At 46.8% G+C, this 20,128-nt stretch overlaps 1 protein-coding gene across 5 annotated transcripts in view; it reads left to right on the plus strand.

The window, feature by feature from the left end:
- Window positions 1-20,128, plus strand: part of LOC139755139 (uncharacterized) — a 59,014-nt gene that overhangs the window by 25,272 nt on the left and 13,614 nt on the right. For all 5 annotated transcript variants that reach the window (XM_071673284.1, XM_071673287.1, XM_071673286.1 and 2 more), the window contains 5 exons: window positions 4,177-4,506; window positions 5,352-5,446; window positions 7,872-7,994; window positions 15,949-16,088; window positions 16,811-16,878. In XM_071673284.1, coding sequence (XP_071529385.1) covers window positions 4,177-4,506; window positions 5,352-5,446; window positions 7,872-7,994; window positions 15,949-16,088; window positions 16,811-16,878 — 756 coding nt within the window. The remainder of the gene's footprint in view (window positions 1-4,176; window positions 4,507-5,351; window positions 5,447-7,871; window positions 7,995-15,948; window positions 16,089-16,810; window positions 16,879-20,128) is intronic.

A 20,128-nucleotide genomic window follows, 5' to 3' on the forward strand; every position in this document is an offset into this window, starting at 1 on the left:
GAGGGACAAGTCAGTTGGGATGTAGCTTTGAATGGAGAAAAATTGGAGAACGTGAAGTGTTTTAGATATCTGGGAGTGGACTTAGCAGTGAATGGAACCATGGAAGTGGGAGAAAGTCATAGGATGGGGGAGGGGAAGAGATTCTGGGAGCGTTGAATAATGTGTAGAAGAGAGCGTTATCTCGGAGAGCAAAAATGGGTATGTTTGAAGAAATAGTAGTTCCAACAATGTTATATGGCTGCGAGGCATGGATTATAGATAGGGTTGTGCGGAGGAGGGTGGATGTGTTGGAAATGAGATGTTTTAGGACAATATGTAATATGAGGTGGTTTGATCGAGTAAGTAATGAAAAGTGTGAGAGAGATGTGTGGTAATAAAAAGAGTGTGGCTGACAGAGCAGAAGAGGGTGTATTGAAATGGTTTGGTCACATGGAGAGAATGAGTGAGGAAAGATTGACAAAGAGGATATATGTGTCAGAGATGGAGGGAACGAGGAGAAGTGGGAGATCAAATTGGAGGTGGAAGGATGGAGTGAAAAAGATTTTGAGTGATCGGGGCCTGAAGATGCAGGAGTGTGAAAGGCGTGCAAGGAATAGAGTGATTTGGAACGATGTGGTATACCGGGGTCGACGTGCTGTCAATGGATTGAACCAGGGCATGTGAAGCGTCTGGGGTAAACCATGGAAAGTTTTGTGGGGCCTGGATGTGGAAAGGGAGCTGTGGTTTCGGTGCATTACACATGACAGCTAGAGATTGGATGTGAACGAATGTGGCCTTTGTTGTCTTTTCCTAGCGCTACCTCCCGGGCTTGCGGGGGAGGGGGGGAGGGTTGTTATTTCATGTGTGGTGGGGTGGCGACGGGAATGAATAAAGGCAGCAAGTAAGAATTATGTACATGTGTATATATTGGAAAGGATCACAATTTTGCGCGTGATAAGATATTCCTATGAGTCCACGGGGAAAATGAAACACGATAAGTTCCCAAGTGCACTTTCGTGTAATAATCTGATATAGACAGATGCAAAACAATGCATACTGGCAACTAAAATATTAACCATGAACATAAAATGCACAGGAAACCGTTATTGAAAGCCAAACAAACGAAGAAAGTGATTTTCAGTAACCAATTAAAGTACGAAATGCAGTACAGAGCTACGTATAACATGACAATGGGGACACCAGCTTGTTGTCATTGCTAGGAATATAAAGTATGATAATAAAGGATACAGTATTCAGTAATCATAATGACGTAGTGATGAAGCAAACAATGCAAGACTTCGTTTGGAATATATTGTTTACTTTTAGTCCCCAAATATGGTCGAACATGAAGAACTCAAAGTAATTCAAAGAAGAGTGACAAAACTAATTCTCTCTGTCAGAAATCATTCTTTTGAAGGAAGCCTCACTGACTTAGATTTATTAAACTCTATAAAAGTGCAGACTTCGAGGAGATCTGATATATTTCCATCCTAAAAATTTTGACTATATCATACGAAGATTTCTACAAGCAAGTACAAACTCATGTTCCCTCTACGTCAGGCTAGCTTGTGTGCAATTACAATTATCTTTGATAACTGAAGATGGTGGAAAGGGGCTATCCGGTTCGTAGATGAATGTTGACGGTGATGGCCCCCAAGACCCTGGTAGATGATGGGTCTAAACCACAACCAACCACAGAGACTCGCTAACCACAGATAACGGCGCGATTATTAAAAGTACCAGCAGACTTGGACGTTCCTCTACTACCACACCCTCCCGTCTCTTAACTCCCTGGCTACCACATCCTCCCTTACCACCATAGCTCCCTCCCTCCCATTCCTAAACACCACCATAACTCCCTCCCTCCCATTCCTTGTCACCACCATCACTCCCTTCATCCCTGGCCACCACAGCCTCCCTTAACACCACATCACCAACGGCGGATGGCATAGATCAATGGCATATCCATTCACCCTTGCCATCTTCCCTCTCCATACCTCCCATTCAACTGGCACAGCCTTCCTCCTCAAAAATGAAGTACTTTTCCAATAATATTTCATCCCAGCAGCCATTAATTTCTACCCTGTGACAACTGTGTGTGGGGCTTAGTCATCGCGTGTTTGGTAACTTCTTGGTCGTGTCTATATACCGGATACGGAAGTATAGTAACGTCTATTTAGAGTACAGAAGATGTCATAGCAACATGGGAAAGGTCACTCACCCACAGAACTGTAGAATATCAAAACAAACAATAGGTATGTGTAGCAAATACAACAGTACCTCTAAATCAACACGAGACAAATACTTTAATGATATCTGTTAACAGAAATAGCCCTGTTCCAAGAAGGTATTATCTCTCTTAAGGACAGCCTTTGGAAATTGATATTATTCGTTTTCTGAGTTCAGTGTCGGAATAGGAAATTGCAGTTAACGCTTTCCACAGAACGTCCATGGCAGTATACGTCTTCCACAGAACGTCCATGACTGTATACGTCTTCCATAGAACGTCCATGACTGTATAAGTCTTCCATAGAACGTCCATAGCAGTATACGTCTTCCATAGAACGTCCATGACTGTATACGTCTTCCATAGAACGTCCATAGCAGTATACGTCTTCCACAGAACGTCCATGACTGTATACGTCTTCCATAGAACGTCCATGGCAGTATACGTCTTCCATAGAACGTCCATGGCAGTATACGTCTTCCATAGAACGTCCATAGCAGTATACGTCTTCCACAGAACGTCCATGACTGTATAAGTCTTCCATAGAACGTCCATGGCAGTATACGTCTTCCATAGAACGTCCATGGCAGTATACGTCTTCCATAGAACGTTCATGGCAGTATACGTCTTCCATAGAACGTCCATGACTGTATAAGTCTTCCATAGAACGTCCATGGCAGTATACGTCTTCCATAGAACGTCCATGGCAGTATACGTCTTCCATAGAACGTTCATGGCAGTATACGTCTTCCACAGAACGTCCATGACTGTATAAGTCTTCCATAGAACGTCCATGGCAGTATACGTCTTCCATAGAACGTCCATGGCAGTATACGTCTTCCACAGAACGTCCATGACTGTATGTCTTCCATAGAACGTCCATAGCAGTATATGTCTTCCATAGAACGTCCATGGCAGTATACGTCTTCCATAGAACGTCCATGACTGTATAAGTCTTCCATAGAACGTCCATGGCAGTATACGTCTTCCATAGAACGTCCATGGCAGTATACGTCTTCCATAGAACGTCCATGACTGTATAAGTCTTCCATAGAACGTCCATAGCAGTATATGTCTTCCATAGAACGTCCATGGCAGTATACGTCTTCCATAGAACGTCCATGACTGTATAAGTCTTCCATAGAACGTCCATGGCAGTATACGTCTTCCATAGAACGTTTGTCCTTTGAGTGCACTCCCCTGTCCTCTCCAGGGTGTATCTATTTCCCATAATTGTATTTAAGGTCAACATATCTTTCAGGCCAGGAAGAGGTAGTGGGAGCGAGTCTTGTGTTTGGTACAGTTATTTATAACAGAAACTGTTGTAACCTCAAGGTGTTGATGGCTTGGTCAGCTAGTGTCAACCATAGGGTCAGCCAAAACCGGACATCAACCTAATGGGAGCCGGGAGGAAGAGATGAACACAAGGGTAATCACAGTGCAACAAGCCCTACAATAAAATCATTACTTTAATAGTCCCATTTCTTGTAAGTAAAGGGGGAAAAAATCTACATATAATGTTTTAATCTCCATCTGATACCTGAATGTCATGATAACTGAATGTCATGTTGAACTTTGGGAATGCAGGGGTCGCCATTTATAATACCAGCTACAGTTGAGGTCTTTTAAAGGATATATCAAACCCAAGATGAAGACTAATACAAAGAGGAAATAAGATGGTTCTATGTGACATCAACGCTTTTATATGTCAGGAGGGCAGTGCTTCCGTGGGCGGCTGCTGCCTACAACCTACTGACACGTAGGTTGTGAGATGGTTCCGGGCGACACAAAAGCTTGTTCAGTGTGTTGATGACTATCTTACAAGGTTGTAACACACTGATGATGACTTCCTTTCTGATCTTATGATAAACTGTAATATATAGTTGTGGATTGTAGTTCTTGTGTTGACCACCAACTCACAGACGTATATCACAATCTTTCCTTCCTCTCTGACGGCGTATATCCCACAGGGTGCTTCTCGTGGTTGTGGTCCTGGCTTCCTCCATAACCTTGTACGTCTCGAAACTGGATGACCAATTCGTCTTGGTGCCCCTGAGGCCTCCACAACCAGCCACAGCTCAGGAGAACGTTACTACAGAGGTGCTAAACCTCAACTGTAAGTGCTTATTGCGAAAGTCCAACAGCGGACCTGCCACCGTGGATCAATTTAACCTGGTGATGTCGTGGCTGAACCTGACCACGAAGCAACACCTGGTCAACCGCCACCCTAACCTGCCGGTCAACTTCGTCTACCAGACCAGCAGAGGCAAAGCCTGCACCCTGGTACCCACCATCTTCAGGTCAGTGTGGTAATGAGTGTAGTTGTTTATGTAAAAAAAAAACCATCTTGACAAAGGCTGAGATAGTAGTGTTAGTTAATTTCCCAAGATTACAACATTAAACTACTTATTTAACTCGGAGAAAACTCCTGGGAAATCCTGATAATCTGTCGTTGTAGAGTGGAAATGGTTGATGGAGTTGTCAGGCACGTAAGGCATGTCGGCCTCTAACGCGTAAACACGCATGACATCGTAGGCTGATAATTCCCATTGGGCAAACAAAGCTGGACTGACTCCTGTGTTGGTGTTTGATATGCCGCAAGAGCTCAGATTAATAGCTGGACTCTGCTTTGATAAAGACACAGGTTAGTGGCTAGGGTCTGCTGTTATAAAGACACAGGTTAGTGCCTAGGATCTGCTTTGATAAAGACACAGGTTAGTGGCTAGGGTCTGCTGTTATAAAGACACAGGTTAGTGCCTAGGATCTGCTTTGATAAAGACACAGGTTAGTGGCTAGGGTCTGCTGTTATAAAGACACAGGTTAGTGCCTAGGATCTGCTTTGATAAAGACACAGGTTAATGGCCGGGGTCTGAGCTGATAAAGACACAGGTTAATGGCCAGGGTCTGAGCTGATAAAGACACAGGTTAGCGGCCAGGGTCTGCTTTGATAAAGACACAGGTTAGTGCCTAGGATCTGCTTTGATAAAGACACAGGTTAGTGGCCAGGGTCTGCTTTGATAAAGACAGGTTAGTGGCCAGGGTCTGCGCTGATAAAGGCTCAGGTTAATTGGTGAGTGGGTCCCTTACTTGTGCCCATTGTGAGCCACCCACTGATGTTCATCCCTGGCTCTGTCTCCCTCCGCAGCATAGAGTGGAGGAATGTGTACTGGCAGGAGGTTCACCTGGCGGAGGGCACCACTTTACTCCTCTACTCCGCCACCTACGACCCTAATACCACAGGTGAGTCCTCGACCTTCCTCCCTCTCGGTCAGGTCAGGTCAAGTGTTGGCCGTCGAGTTACAAGTCTTCCCTCAAGTTAGGGTTAATTTGATAGGTCGTTCTTCGTCTGTTTCCTGACGCTGGCTCGCTGATGCTGGAAACGGCGATCAAGCAGCGCAAGACATTAGACGAAGAATGGCTTAATCACTCATATACACATATATATACAGGTACGGAACCTTGGTCAGGTCAATTGTAAAAACCTCACATCAGGCCATGTGTGGGTGGGTCTTCAGGTAAAGTCATGCAAAGACCATCAGGTCAGGCCATAATGTGGCCCAGTATTTCAGGTCATTTTCATATCCTCAGAATAAGTGATGAGACAACATAGATAATCTTATAATTCCCAGGTCAGGTCATGCAGCGGCCTTTAGGTTAGAACAAGGTCAATCGAGTCAGGTTAGATCAAGGCAAAAATTCAGATAAGCCCGACCCACTTCTGTTATCACGAATTTGACTTTTCATCACCTTGACCTTCGTCCTCTTCACAGACCCTCCACTAGGGTACCACAGTTCATCTTAGGTAATGTGGCTACTTAACAGACACCGTAACTCACTTGTCTTAGTAGTAACTACGTAATCTAACTTAATAAGTAAGAAATGTTTGCCCTTTGCTCTGGCTGATTGATACATCATCTGCTGGATACTAAGTGATTATATATTGACCTCATCATGGTATATATATATATATATATATATATATATATATATATATATATATATATATATATATATATATATATATATATATATATATATGTATATGTTTTTATCGAGGATGTAAGGCATGTGTACGTGTAGGAAGAGAGGAAAGTGATTGGTTCTCAGTGAATGTAGGTTTGCGGCAGGGGTGTGTGATGTCTCCGTGGTTGTTTAATTTGTTTATGGATGGGGTTGTTACAGAGGTGAATGCAAGAGTTTTGGTAAGAGGGGCAAGTATGCAGTCTGTTGGGGATGAGAGAGCTTGGGAAGTGAGTCAGTTGTTGTTCGCTGATGATACAGCGCTGGTGGCTGATTCACGTAAGAAACTGCAGAAGCTGGTGACTGAGTTTGGTAAAGTGTGTGAAAGAAGGAAGTTAAGAGTAAATGTGAATAAGAGCAAGGTTATTAGGTACAGTAGGGTTGAGGATCAAGTCAATTGGGAGGTAAGTTTGAATGGAGAGAAACTGGAGGAAGTAAAGTGTTTTAGATATCTGGGAGTGGATCTGGCAGCGGATGGAACCATGGAAGCGGAAGTGAATCATATGTGGGGGAGGGGGCGAAAATTCTGGGAGCCTTGAAGAATGTTTGGAAGTCGAGAACTTTATCTCGGAAAGCAAAAATGGGTATGTTTGAAGGAATAGTGGTTCCAACAATGTTGTATGGTTGCGAGGCGTGGGCTATGGATAGAGTTGTGCGCAGGAGGATGGATGTGCTGGAAATGAGATGTTTGAGGACAATATGTGGTGTGAGGTGGTTTGATCGAGTAAGTAACGTAAGGGTAAGAGAGATGTGTGGAAATAAAAAGAGTGTGGTTGAGAGAGCAGAGGAGGGTGTTTTGAAGTGGTTTGGGCACATGGAGAGAATGAGTGAGGAAAGATTGACCAAGAGGATATATGTGTCGGAGGTGGAGGGAACGAGGAGAAGAGGGAGACCAAATTGGAGGTGGAAAGATGGAGTGAAAAAGATTTTGTGTGATCGGGGCCTGAACATGCAGGAGGGTGAAAGGAGGGCAAGGAATAGAGTGAATTGGAGCGATGTGGTATACCGGGGTTGACGTGCTGTCAGTGGATTGAAGCAAGGCATGTGAAGCGTCTGGGGTAAACCATGGAAAGCTGTGTAGGTATGTATATTTGCGTGTGTGGACGTATGTATATACATGTGTAGGGGGGGGGGTTGGGCCATTTCTTTCGTCTGTTTCCTTGCGCTACCTCGCAAACGCGGGAGACAGCGACAAAGTATAATAAAAAAAAAAAAATATATATATATATATATATATATATATATATATATATATATATATATTGATAGATAGATAGATAGGTTGACCTGTGTTCAGTGGCTATTGTCTCCTTATCCAATCATCAAGCGTGTACCGATAACAGTATGACAAGCTGTATATTTCCCGATGCAGACAATGCATGTACATATCTGCACCTTCTCATGTCACTCTCAATAACTATCACCTGGCACATTTCAAAAGACAGCACATTCATTACTTTCCCTTTGTCTTCTCTTTTTCCGTTTCATAATTTTATTCTCTATATTTCAATTAAGACCCAGCCTTGATGTGGACTTTTCTCCGTGACTGGAACCTTCAACCCACACATACACACACACACACACTGTCCCTCCCTCACCAGGTCTATACAACAGGGGTCACTGACATATGTGTGTGGTGTTGCAGGTGGGAAACCGTGCGTGAGGATACTGGCTGTGACGCTCAGCAAGCAGATCCCCGCCGACGCCTGGTGCCGCTTCTGGTACGTCCCGGACCAGCCCCCCGTCCTGGCTAAAGTCAGCAGTTCAGGTAGGTGTGGGTGGCAGGATGCCTCTCCTGCCTGTAACGTGACCTAGGGTGACTGACGAGGTCCTCAGGTGATCTCTGATGATAAGGAGGATCATGAGGAATATCCTGTACAACGAGGTGAATAACACTGGATCAAGGGATTATTTCGGTATTGTAAACACTGACGTCTGATGTATAATCATAGAAGATAATATGATGTGTCGAGGATAAAGATATCCTGGGAATGTATACAAGACAAGGCTGTGGACGATCAGTATTTGGGAAGTGTTGGTTATACTAAAAGTATAACTGAAATCTTTACTGATACGTTATAATACGTGATTTAAGGCAGCTGTGCTGGGTATATTTCATGCAGACAAACACATCTGAAACCCAAGTGTAATCCAGTATTGTAGATGTTAAGTAGGAGGTTTAGTATGTGATCGAGATTATATTTGAGTGGAATAGCATGTCATTTGTTCTACTGAATATAAAATGAACATAAATTTCAAAGAAATCCCTTTTTCAAAATATAGGTTGAATACGAGTTAGGAAAGAAACCCCTCTGATTAGTCTAATAAATAGTTGTGAGCCACATTAATTATTTGACATATTTCTAAAGCACCACCCAGGGAGTGAGCGGTATAATAAATCAGGTGTAGTTAAACAAGTGAGTGATATATGGAGCGACCCGCGTGGTCTGTCAAAACATTATGAATGTGAGAAATTACTCTCTCTCTCTCTCTCTCTCTCTCTCTCTCTCTCTCTCTCTCTCTCTCTCTCTCTCTCTCCTCTGCTAAAACTTTTATGTGTAGCGTTTACTGTGATGTCTCGTCAATGTATAAGGCCAAGACTTTACTATCAGTAACAAGTTCTAGTCTGTGTTCGGTTAAAGGAAAGCTCAGTGTTAGGAACACCGTGTAGGACGAGCTGAAGATACGTATGGTAGACTATCTATTTCAAACCCGGACATGGATGTGTTTATGTACGTAATTAATAGTGGTGGCACAGGTTGGAAGGCCCGAAGCCTCCCACTTGAAAAGTAGGGGGAAATCAGGCCCCCACTTGTTTAGAAGTGCAGTATGTTGTGAAAGCTGCCGCCCTGGGTAATGAAGTAACTAAAACGAGAGACAGTTAGGAGGACTACAGGCAGTAGTGTTGTTGGCAGAAAGGCTACAGATAAAGCACCTACAGGGGTTCGGAGTGTCATTTATATACGACTGGAAAGGCAAGGAACCAAGTAAAGATCAGTGATGTGCTTCATAAACAATAGCTTTGACACTTTAGGGAACATTGCTAACACGTCGCATCTAATCTATTTCTGAACTAGGCTTGCTGAAGCAAGGAGTTTTCTATTTATCTATTCTCTCATTTCGGCTAGGCTTGCTAAAGGACACACTTCTCCTACTGTGTATTCTCACATCTCGGAATCCAGGATTAGACTTAATACCATTTTCTTGAGAACAAATGGTATCTTTTCCTGACATCTTTTCAAGCAGAAGTTTTGTGTTGGTCTGTTTTTGTTAACTGCGTTTCATATCATGACACATGGAAGTTCTAAAGACTGAGGCATACATAAAGAAAAGGAAAAAATACTTCTTGAAATCACGAGGGAATGTTGTACACTTTGAGGTCGCAGGACAATCAGTTAACAAATTAAAGGAACACAGTCACTGGTTATAAAGGATTAGGTGTTATTGGGAGTCTTAATTTCATATGCATATCAATCCTTTTATTACTTTTCCATTTCAACATCTGATGGGTAAGCAGTGTTTTGTGCTTAGAGTGAAGTTGGGATATCAGTTTTTCACTAATCGTACCATGCCTTTAAGTTGCAAGCTGTGTCAAAATAGATGGATCCTGAGACGGCACGGGCAACTGAGGACCTAATCAAGGCCATCCCATTAACGATATATATATATATATATATATATATATATATATATATATATATATATATATATATATATATATATATTACATATTCGCCATTTCCCGCGATAGCGAGGTAGCGTAAGGAACAGATGACTAAGGCGTTGAGGGAATAATCCTCACTTAACCGCCATTTCTGTTTACTTCTTTTGGAAAAGTATAACTTGGTGGGTAAGAGTCCTCTCCCCAGCAGTTAGAGCGGCCTTTCCAAGTGGTGCAGTGAGGTGATGTTGTTGCCAGTAAGGTCAACAAGTGTTTTTCAGGCTTTGGATAATGTCGAGGATAATCAACACGAGGTTCTTCTGCTCCTCGATGATTCTACTATCTGAGGTCAGCTGAAAGAGTTTGCGCCGGGATCCTTTCACACCGTATACAGGTCTGCGCCGGGATCCTTTCACACCGTAAAGAGGTCTGCACCCGGATCCTTTTACACCGTATACAGGTCTGCGCCGGGATCCTTTCACACCGTATACAGGTCTGCGCCGGGATCCTTTCACACCGTATACAGGTCTGCGCCGGGATCCTTTCACACCGTATACAGGTCTGCGCCGGGATCCTTTCACACCGTATACAGGTCTGCGCCGGGATCCTTTCACACCGTATACAGGTCTGCGCCGGGATCCTTTCACACCGTATACAGGTCTGCGCCGGGATCCTTTCACACCGTATACAGGTCTGCGCCGGGATCCTTTCACACCGTATACAGGTCTGCGCCGGGATCCTTTCACACCGTATACAGGTCTGCGCCGGGATCCTTTCACACCGTATACAGGTCTGCGCCGGGATCCTTTCACACCGTATACAGGTCTGCGCCGGGATCCTTTCACACCGTATACAGGTCTGCGCCGGGATCCTTTCACACCGTATACAGGTCTGCGCCGGGATCCTTTCACACCGTATACAGGTCTGCGCCGGGATCCTTTCACACCGTATACAGGTCTGCGCCGGGATCCTTTCACACCGTATACAGGTCTGCGCCGGGATCCTTTCACACCGTATACAGGTCTGCGCCGGGATCCTTTCACACCGTATACAGGTCTGCGCCGGGATCCTTTCACACCGTATACAGGTCTGCGCCGGGATCCTTTCACACCGTATACAGGTCTGCGCCGGGATCCTTTCACACCGTATACAGGTCTGCGCCGGGATCCTTTCACACCGTATACAGGTCTGCGCCGGGATCCTTTCACACCGTATACAGGTCTGCGCCGGGATCCTTTCACACCGTATACAGGTCTGCGCCGGGATCCTTTCACACCGTATACAGGTCTGCGCCGGGATCCTTTCACACCGTATACAGGTCTGCGCCGGGATCCTTTCACACCGTATACAGGTCTGCGCCGGGATCCTTTCACACCGTATACAGGTCTGCGCCGGGATCCTTTCACACCGTATACAGGTCTGCGCCGGGATCCTTTCACACCGTATACAGGTCTGCGCCGGGATCCTTTCACACCGTATACAGGTCTGCGCCGGGATCCTTTCACACCGTATACAGGTCTGCGCCGGGATCCTTTCACACCGTATACAGGTCTGCGCCGGGATCCTTTCACACCGTATACAGGTCTGCGCCGGGATCCTTTCACACCGTATACAGGTCTGCGCCGGGATCCTTTCACACCGTATACAGGTCTGCGCCGGGATCCTTTCACACCGTATACAGGTCTGCGCCGGGATCCTTTCACACCGTATACAGGTCTGCGCCGGGATCCTTTCACACCGTATACAGGTCTGCGCCGGGATCCTTTCACACCGTATACAGGTCTGCGCCGGGATCCTTTCACACCGTATACAGGTCTGCGCCGGGATCCTTTCACACCGTATACAGGTCTGCGCCGGGATCCTTTCACACCGTATACAGGTCTGCGCCGGGATCCTTTCACACCGTATACAGGTCTGCGCCGGGATCCTTTCACACCGTATACAGGTCTGCGCCGGGATCCTTTCACACCGTATACAGGTCTGCGCCGGGATCCTTTCACACCGTATACAGGTCTGCGCCGGGATCCTTTCACACCGTATACAGGTCTGCGCCGGGATCCTTTCACACCGTATACAGGTCTGCGCCGGGATCCTTTCACACCGTATACAGGTCTGCGCCGGGATCCTTTCACACCGTATACAGGTCTGCGCCGGGATCCTTTCACACCGTATACAGGTCTGCGCCGGGATCCTTTCACACCGTATACAGGTCTGCGCCGGGATCCTTTCACACCGTATACAGGTCTGCGCCGGGATCCTTTCACACCGTATACAGGTCTGCGCCGGGATCCTTTCACACCGTATACAGGTCTGCGCCGGGATCCTTTCACACCGTATACAGGTCTGCGCCGGGATCCTTTCACACCGTATACAGGTCTGCGCCGGGATCCTTTCACACCGTATACAGGTCTGCGCCGGGATCCTTTCACACCGTATACAGGTCTGCGCCGGGATCCTTTCACACCGTATACAGGTCTGCGCCGGGATCCTTTCACACCGTATACAGGTCTGCGCCGGGATCCTTTCACACCGTATACAGGTCTGCGCCGGGATCCTTTCACACCGTATACAGGTCTGCGCCGGGATCCTTTCACACCGTATACAGGTCTGCGCCGGGATCCTTTCACACCGTATACAGGTCTGCGCCGGGATCCTTTCACACCGTATACAGGTCTGCGCCGGGATCCTTTCACACCGTATACAGGTCTGCGCCGGGATCCTTTCACACCGTATACAGGTCTGCGCCGGGATCCTTTCACACCGTATACAGGTCTGCGCCGGGATCCTTTCACACCGTATACAGGTCTGCGCCGGGATCCTTTCACACCGTATACAGGTCTGCGCCGGGATCCTTTCACACCGTATACAGGTCTGCGCCGGGATCCTTTCACACCGTATACAGGTCTGCGCCGGGATCCTTTCACACCGTATACAGGTCTGCGCCGGGATCCTTTCACACCGTATACAGGTCTGCGCCGGGATCCTTTCACACCGTATACAGGTCTGCGCCGGGATCCTTTCACACCGTATACAGGTCTGCGCCGGGATCCTTTCACACCGTATACAGGTCTGCGCCGGGATCCTTTCACACCGTATACAGGTCTGCGCCGGGATCCTTTCACACCGTATACAGGTCTGCGCCGGGATCCTTTCACACCGTATACAGGTCTGCGCCGGGATCCTTTCACACCGTATACAGGTCTGCGCCGGGATCCTTTCACACCGTATACAGGTCTGCGCCGGGATCCTTTCACACCGTATACAGGTCTGCGCCGGGATCCTTTCACACCGTATACAGGTCTGCGCCGGGATCCTTTCACACCGTATACAGGTCTGCGCCGGGATCCTTTCACACCGTATACAGGTCTGCGCCGGGATCCTTTCACACCGTATACAGGTCTGCGCCGGGATCCTTTCACACCGTATACAGGTCTGCGCCGGGATCCTTTCACACCGTATACAGGTCTGCGCCGGGATCCTTTCACACCGTATACAGGTCTGCGCCGGGATCCTTTCACACCGTATACAGGTCTGCGCCGGGATCCTTTCACACCGTATACAGGTCTGCGCCGGGATCCTTTCACACCGTATACAGGTCTGCGCCGGGATCCTTTCACACCGTATACAGGTCTGCGCCGGGATCCTTTCACACCGTATACAGGTCTGCGCCGGGATCCTTTCACACCGTATACAGGTCTGCGCCGGGATCCTTTCACACCGTATACAGGTCTGCGCCGGGATCCTTTCACACCGTATACAGGTCTGCGCCGGGATCCTTTCACACCGTATACAGGTCTGCGCCGGGATCCTTTCACACCGTATACAGGTCTGCGCCGGGATCCTTTCACACCGTATACAGGTCTGCGCCGGGATCCTTTCACACCGTATACAGGTCTGCGCCGGGATCCTTTCACACCGTATACAGGTCTGCGCCGGGATCCTTTCACACCGTATACAGGTCTGCGCCGGGATCCTTTCACACCGTATACAGGTCTGCGCCGGGATCCTTTCACACCGTATACAGGTCTGCGCCGGGATCCTTTCACACCGTATACAGGTCTGCGCCGGGATCCTTTCACACCGTATACAGGTCTGCGCCGGGATCCTTTCACACCGTATACAGGTCTGCGCCGGGATCCTTTCACACCGTATACAGGTCTGCGCCGGGATCCTTTCACACCGTATACAGGTCTGCGCCGGGATCCTTTCACACCGTATACAGGTCTGCGCCGGGATCCTTTCACACCGTATACAGGTCTGCGCCGGGATCCTTTCACACCGTATACAGGTCTGCGCCGGGATCCTTTCACACCGTATACAGGTCTGCGCCGGGATCCTTTCACACCGTATACAGGTCTGCGCCGGGATCCTTTCACACCGTATACAGGTCTGCGCCGGGATCCTTTCACACCGTATACAGGTCTGCGCCGGGATCCTTTCACACCGTATACAGGTCTGCGCCGGGATCCTTTCACACCGTATACAGGTCTGCGCCGGGATCCTTTCACACCGTATACAGGTCTGCGCCGGGATCCTTTCACACCGTATACAGGTCTGCGCCGGGATCCTTTCACACCGTATACAGGTCTGCGCCGGGATCCTTTCACACCGTATACAGGTCTGCGCCGGGATCCTTTCACACCGTATACAGGTCTGCGCCGGGATCCTTTCACACCGTATACAGGTCTGCGCCGGGATCCTTTCACACCGTATACAGGTCTGCGCCGGGATCCTTTCACACCGTATACAGGTCTGCGCCGGGATCCTTTCACACCGTATACAGGTCTGCGCCGGGATCCTTTCACACCGTATACAGGTCTGCGCCGGGATCCTTTCACACCGTATACAGGTCTGCGCCGGGATCCTTTCACACCGTATACAGGTCTGCGCCGGGATCCTTTCACACCGTATACAGGTCTGCGCCGGGATCCTTTCACACCGTATACAGGTCTGCGCCGGTTATGGAGTCAGGGAAAGTTTTAATGAAAGATAGTAGAGAAGTGCCTGTTGTCAAAGAAAATACCACGTAAAGAAATCTCAAAAGACAACAGCGAACAACATGGGAAAGTTACGTTAATTTGCATAAAAGGAAACTAAGAGTAAATGATAGTATGAACTGTACACTGTATATGGACTTATGTGGTGTACCGTTTAGCGTTCCTGACCGTGACGTATCTACGGGCCACCCAGAGTCGAGAACGCATAAGTTCGAATCCTGGTTGCGGCAGTCGGCCCACATTCAAACCAGCTGTCCATCCACCCCTAGGGCAAATTTCCTGTTATCTGTCCTTTCCACGTAATCCCATGTACAATTTTCAACATGCAACTGGGATAAAGAAACTCGATCAAACCCGTAGGAATTTTTCATTATAGAACTAGATAGGTGTAGACACCAGCCTACGGAGAGTACATCAAAAGTACCTAGATTTGATGGATTAAGTTTTCACCAAGGCCAGTGTCTGCAGCTAATGCTTAGAGTATGAAATATCCCTCAGTGCTGAGCTTATTCTCTTGCCAGCCTAAGCGTTAAGCCCAATCCATTTTCTACCTACACTGTCCCAAATAACCACAAGCATTATTGATTTATCCAAGCATATCTCAGAACTTGGTTTCTAGGGTGAAGGAAAAACGTGTCGTCGTTCATGCAGAAATCTTGTATCTATCAGGGGAAAAAAAAAAAAGGTCTGCAGGATATTGACTGATGATGAAAGTATGGATGTTTACCAGACTGAACCACCAGCTCTGTAAGAGTTTCCTTGTTTTTGTCAATCATTCTGTGTAAGTCAACCTTGCTTATGTATGTGTATATAATGTATATCGAACGTACAGTTCATGTATACATCCTCCTCCTACTTCTACTTCTCCTAACGTTAAACAAAGGCCCCTTGCTTACAAATACAATGTAGGCGTCTCCCCTTCATTTTCACGCGTTCTACAACTCCCTCTCAGTTCTATAGACTTCTTCCGGCTTACTGGATCGTGGTAGATATGTTTAGACATCTATATCGGGCCAGATAAGAGCTTACCTTCACAGCTAAAGTGGTAGTCCCTTTGTTTACAGACTACTTGGACTACCAGGCTAAAAACTCTGGACGTCAGATGCCCTACCTGATCACGTGCCCTCTGCCGCCACACGCGGGCCAGCCTGTCGCAGTCTCCCTCGTCAGGAAGCCTTGTGACCCAGCCACCACCCTACTCCAGGTACTACCTGATTGGCCTTCTCCTCCACAGTAGTTCGTGGTCAACACCAACCACCTCCCACGACCCCCTTTCCCTCCGCACCCATCCAACACATTACACAGACGTCATCAAGTTTGTGTCCCCCAAGACATCGGCCAGCCACCTCCCCCGTGGAACGTCCACAACCTTAGTTAGGTACTCTTATCACCCTCCTTATTACCCATTCATCCACGTATCTCCCTCCCACTCTCACTCTACCCACCCACCCACCGCACTAATACGCAGCCATCACCACACCACTACTCAGACATCTCCCAGCTACTCATTACTAAGGTGAATAGGATCCCAGTGGTGGGTAAGGTACGGTGGTGATGAGTAGTAGGCTGTGGTTACGATGAATGATGAGGGAGTTTGTAGTGATGAAAAACGCAACTCTAATGAATGAAACCTACAGTAGAGAGTTAAGATCCACTGGTGAGAAACCCTGTTGTCATGATGATGAATGGCTTAGTGTGATGAGTAAGTGGTACTGATGATGATGGTGATGATTTAGAGAGAGAGAGAGAGAGAGAGAGAGAGAGAGAGAGAGAGAGAGAGAGAGAGAGAGAGAGAGAGAGAGAGAGAGAGAGAGAGAGAGAGAGTGTGTGTATAGTTATGGTACGAGGGCCAGTCATGACGTGTGAGAGGAAGTGGTGAGGATCCAGGAGTCACTGGTGATCATCATGAACTTATGTTGCCGACAGGTAGCGGGATCCCACCAGCGAGCGTCGTCAGCCTACAGGGATGGTGTGTTGCCTCAAGACCCTGCCAGGTAAACATCTCCATCTCTCTTTCTCACTCACTCCAGCTGTGTCGTCTGCTAAACACAGTACTGCTGTCCCTAACCTCCTCCATTGTAAACGTCGTCGTTTACCTTACCCATCTTTTCAAAGGTAATACAGCTGTTCTTACCTCCTACTCTACGTTACCTCCTCCTTTTCTACGCCCAATGCAATGTCCTCTGACCTCTACTCGTAGAAAAGAAGACACAGACATAGACTTCAGCGGCGAGCTACCAACATAATTTCCGGCTTGGGAGAGATGTCTTATGACATCCATTCAGGTAACCTGCGGGGCATGGGCTATAGATTGTACGGAGGAGGGTGGATGTGTTGGAAAGGAAATGTTTGAAGACAATATGTGGTGTGAGGTGGTTTAATCGAGTAAGTAATGAAAGGGTAAGAGAGATGTGTAATAATTAAATGAGTGTGGTTGAGAGAGCAGAAGAGGGTGTGTTGAAATGATTTGGACATATGAGGAGATTGGGTAAGGAAAGGTTGACAAAGATAATAAACGTGTTAGAGGTGGAGGGAACAAAACGAAGTGGGAGATCAAACTGGGGTTAGAAGGATGGGTTAAAAACGATTTTGAGCGACCGGGACCTGAACATGCAGGAGGGTGAGAGGCGTGCAAGGAATAGAGTAAATTGGAACAATGTGGCATACCGTGGTCGACGTGCTGTCAATGGACTGAACCAGGGCAAGTGAAACGTCTAGGGTAAACCATGGAAAGGTCTGTGGGGCCTGGATGTGGATAGGGAGCTGTGGTTTCGGTGCATTAAACATGACAGCTAGAGACTGAATGTGAACGAATGTGACCATTCTTTGTCTGTTTTCCGGGCACTATTTTGACGATGCAGGGGGTGGCGATGCTGTTTCTTGTGGGGCGGGGTGGCGACGAGAATGGATGAAGGCAGCAAGTATGGATATGTACGTGTGTATATGTGTATATGTCTGTGTAAGTATATGTATGTATACGTTGAAATGTATATGTATGTATATGTGCGTGTATGGGCGTTTCTATATATATATATATATATATATATATATATATATATATATATATATATATATATATATATATATATATACATATATATATATGCGGAAGCGGATCATAGGGTGGGGGAGAGGGCGAAAATTCTGGGGGCCTTGAAGAATGTTTGGAAGTCGAGAACATTATCTCGGAAAGCAAAAATGGGTATGTTTGAAGGAATAGTGGTTCCAACAATGTTGTATGGTTGCGAGGCGTGGGCTATGGATAGAGTTGTGCGCAGGAGGATGGATGTGCTGGAAATGAGATGTTTGAGGACAATGTGTGGTGTGAGGTGGTTTGATCGAGTGAGTAACGTAAGGGTAAGAGAGATGTGTGGAAATAAAAGGAGCGTGGTTGAGAGAGCAGAAGAGGGTGTTTTGAAGTGGTTTGGGCACATGGAGAGAATGAGTGAGGAAAGATTGACCAAGAGGATATATGTGTCGGAGGTGGAGGGAACGAGGAGAAGAGGGAGACCAAATTGGAGGTGGAAAGATGGAGTGAAAAAGATTTTGTGTGATCGGGGCCTGAACATGCAGGAGGGTGAAAGGAGGGCAAGGAATAGAGTGAATTGGAGCGATGTGGTATACCGGGGTTGACGTGCTGTCAGTGGATTGAATCAAGGCATGTGAAGCGTCTGGGGTAAACCATGGAAAGCTGTGTAGGTATGTATATTTGCGTGTGTGGACGTATGTATTTACATGTGTATGGGGGGGGGTTGGGCCATTTCTTTCGTCTGTTTCCTTGCGCTACCTCGCAAACGCGGGAGACAGCGACAAAGTATAATAAAAAAAAAAAAATATATATATATATATATATATATATATATATATATATATATATATATATAGTGTGTGTGTGTGTGTGTGTGTGTGTGTGTGTGTGAGTGGTTGGGCCATTCTTTGTCTGTTTCCTTGCGCTACCTCGCTGACGATTAATAGTATTAATAATATTAGTGATGTCTCCATGGTTGTTTAATTTGTTTATGGATAGGGTTGTTTGGGAGGTGAATGCAAGAGTTTTGGAAAGAGGGGCAAGTATGCAGTCTGTTGGGGATGAGAGAGCTTGGGAAGTGAGACAGTTGTTGTTCGCTGATGATACAGCGCTGGTGGCTGATTCATGTGAGAAACTGCAGAAGCTGGTGACTGAGTTTGGTAAAGTGTGTGGAAGAAGAAAGTTAAGAGTAAATGTGAATAAGAGCAAGGTCATTAGGTACAGTAGGGTTGAGGGTCATGTCAATTGGGAGGTAAGTTTGAATGGAGAAAAACTGGAGGAAGTAAAGTGTTTTAGATATCTGGGAGTGGATCTGGCAGCGGATGGAACCATGGAAGCGGAAGTGAATCATAGGGTGGGGGAGGGGGCGAAAATCCTGGGAGCCTTGAAGAATGTGTGGAAGTCGAGAACATTATCTCGGAAAAAAAAAATGGCTATGTTTGAGGGAATAGTGGTTCCAACAATGTTGTATGGTTGAGAGGCATAGGCTATGGATAGAGTAGTGCGCAGGAGGGTGGATGTGTTGGAAATGAGATGTTTGAGGACAATATGTGGTGTGAGGTGGTTTGATCGAGTAAGTAATGTAAGGGTAAGAGAGATGTGTGGAAATAAGAAGAGCGTGGTTGAGAGAGCAGAAGAGGGTGTTTTGAAATGGTTTGGGCACATGGAGAGAATGAGTGAGGAAAGATTGACCAAGAGGATACATGTGTCGAAGGTGGAGGGAACGAGGAGAAGTGGGAGACCAAATTGGAGGTGGAAAGATGGAGTGAAAAAGATTTTGAGTGATCGGGGCCTGAACATGCAGGAGGGTGAAAGGCGGGCAAGGAATAGAGTGAATTGGATCGATGTTGTATACCGGGGTCGACGTGCTGTCAATGGATTGAATCAGGGCATGTGAAGCGTCTGGGGTAAACCATGGAAAGTTGTGTGGGGCCTGGATGTGGAAAGGGAGCTGCGGTTTCGGGCATTATTGCATGACAGCTAGAGACTGAGTGTGAACGAATGGGGCCTTTGTTGTCTTTTCCTAGCGCTACCTCGCACACATGAGGGGGGAGGGGGATGTTATTCCATTTGTGGCGAGGTGGCGATGGGAATGAATAAAGGCAGACAGTGTGAATTGTGTGCATGTGTATATATGTATATATCTGTGTGTGTATATATATGTGTACATTGAGATGTATAGGTATGTATATTTGCGTGTGGGGACCTGTATGTAT

Source organism: Panulirus ornatus, chromosome 18 (assembly GCF_036320965.1).
Source record: "Panulirus ornatus isolate Po-2019 chromosome 18, ASM3632096v1, whole genome shotgun sequence".
NCBI lineage: Eukaryota > Metazoa > Arthropoda > Malacostraca > Decapoda > Palinuridae > Panulirus > Panulirus ornatus.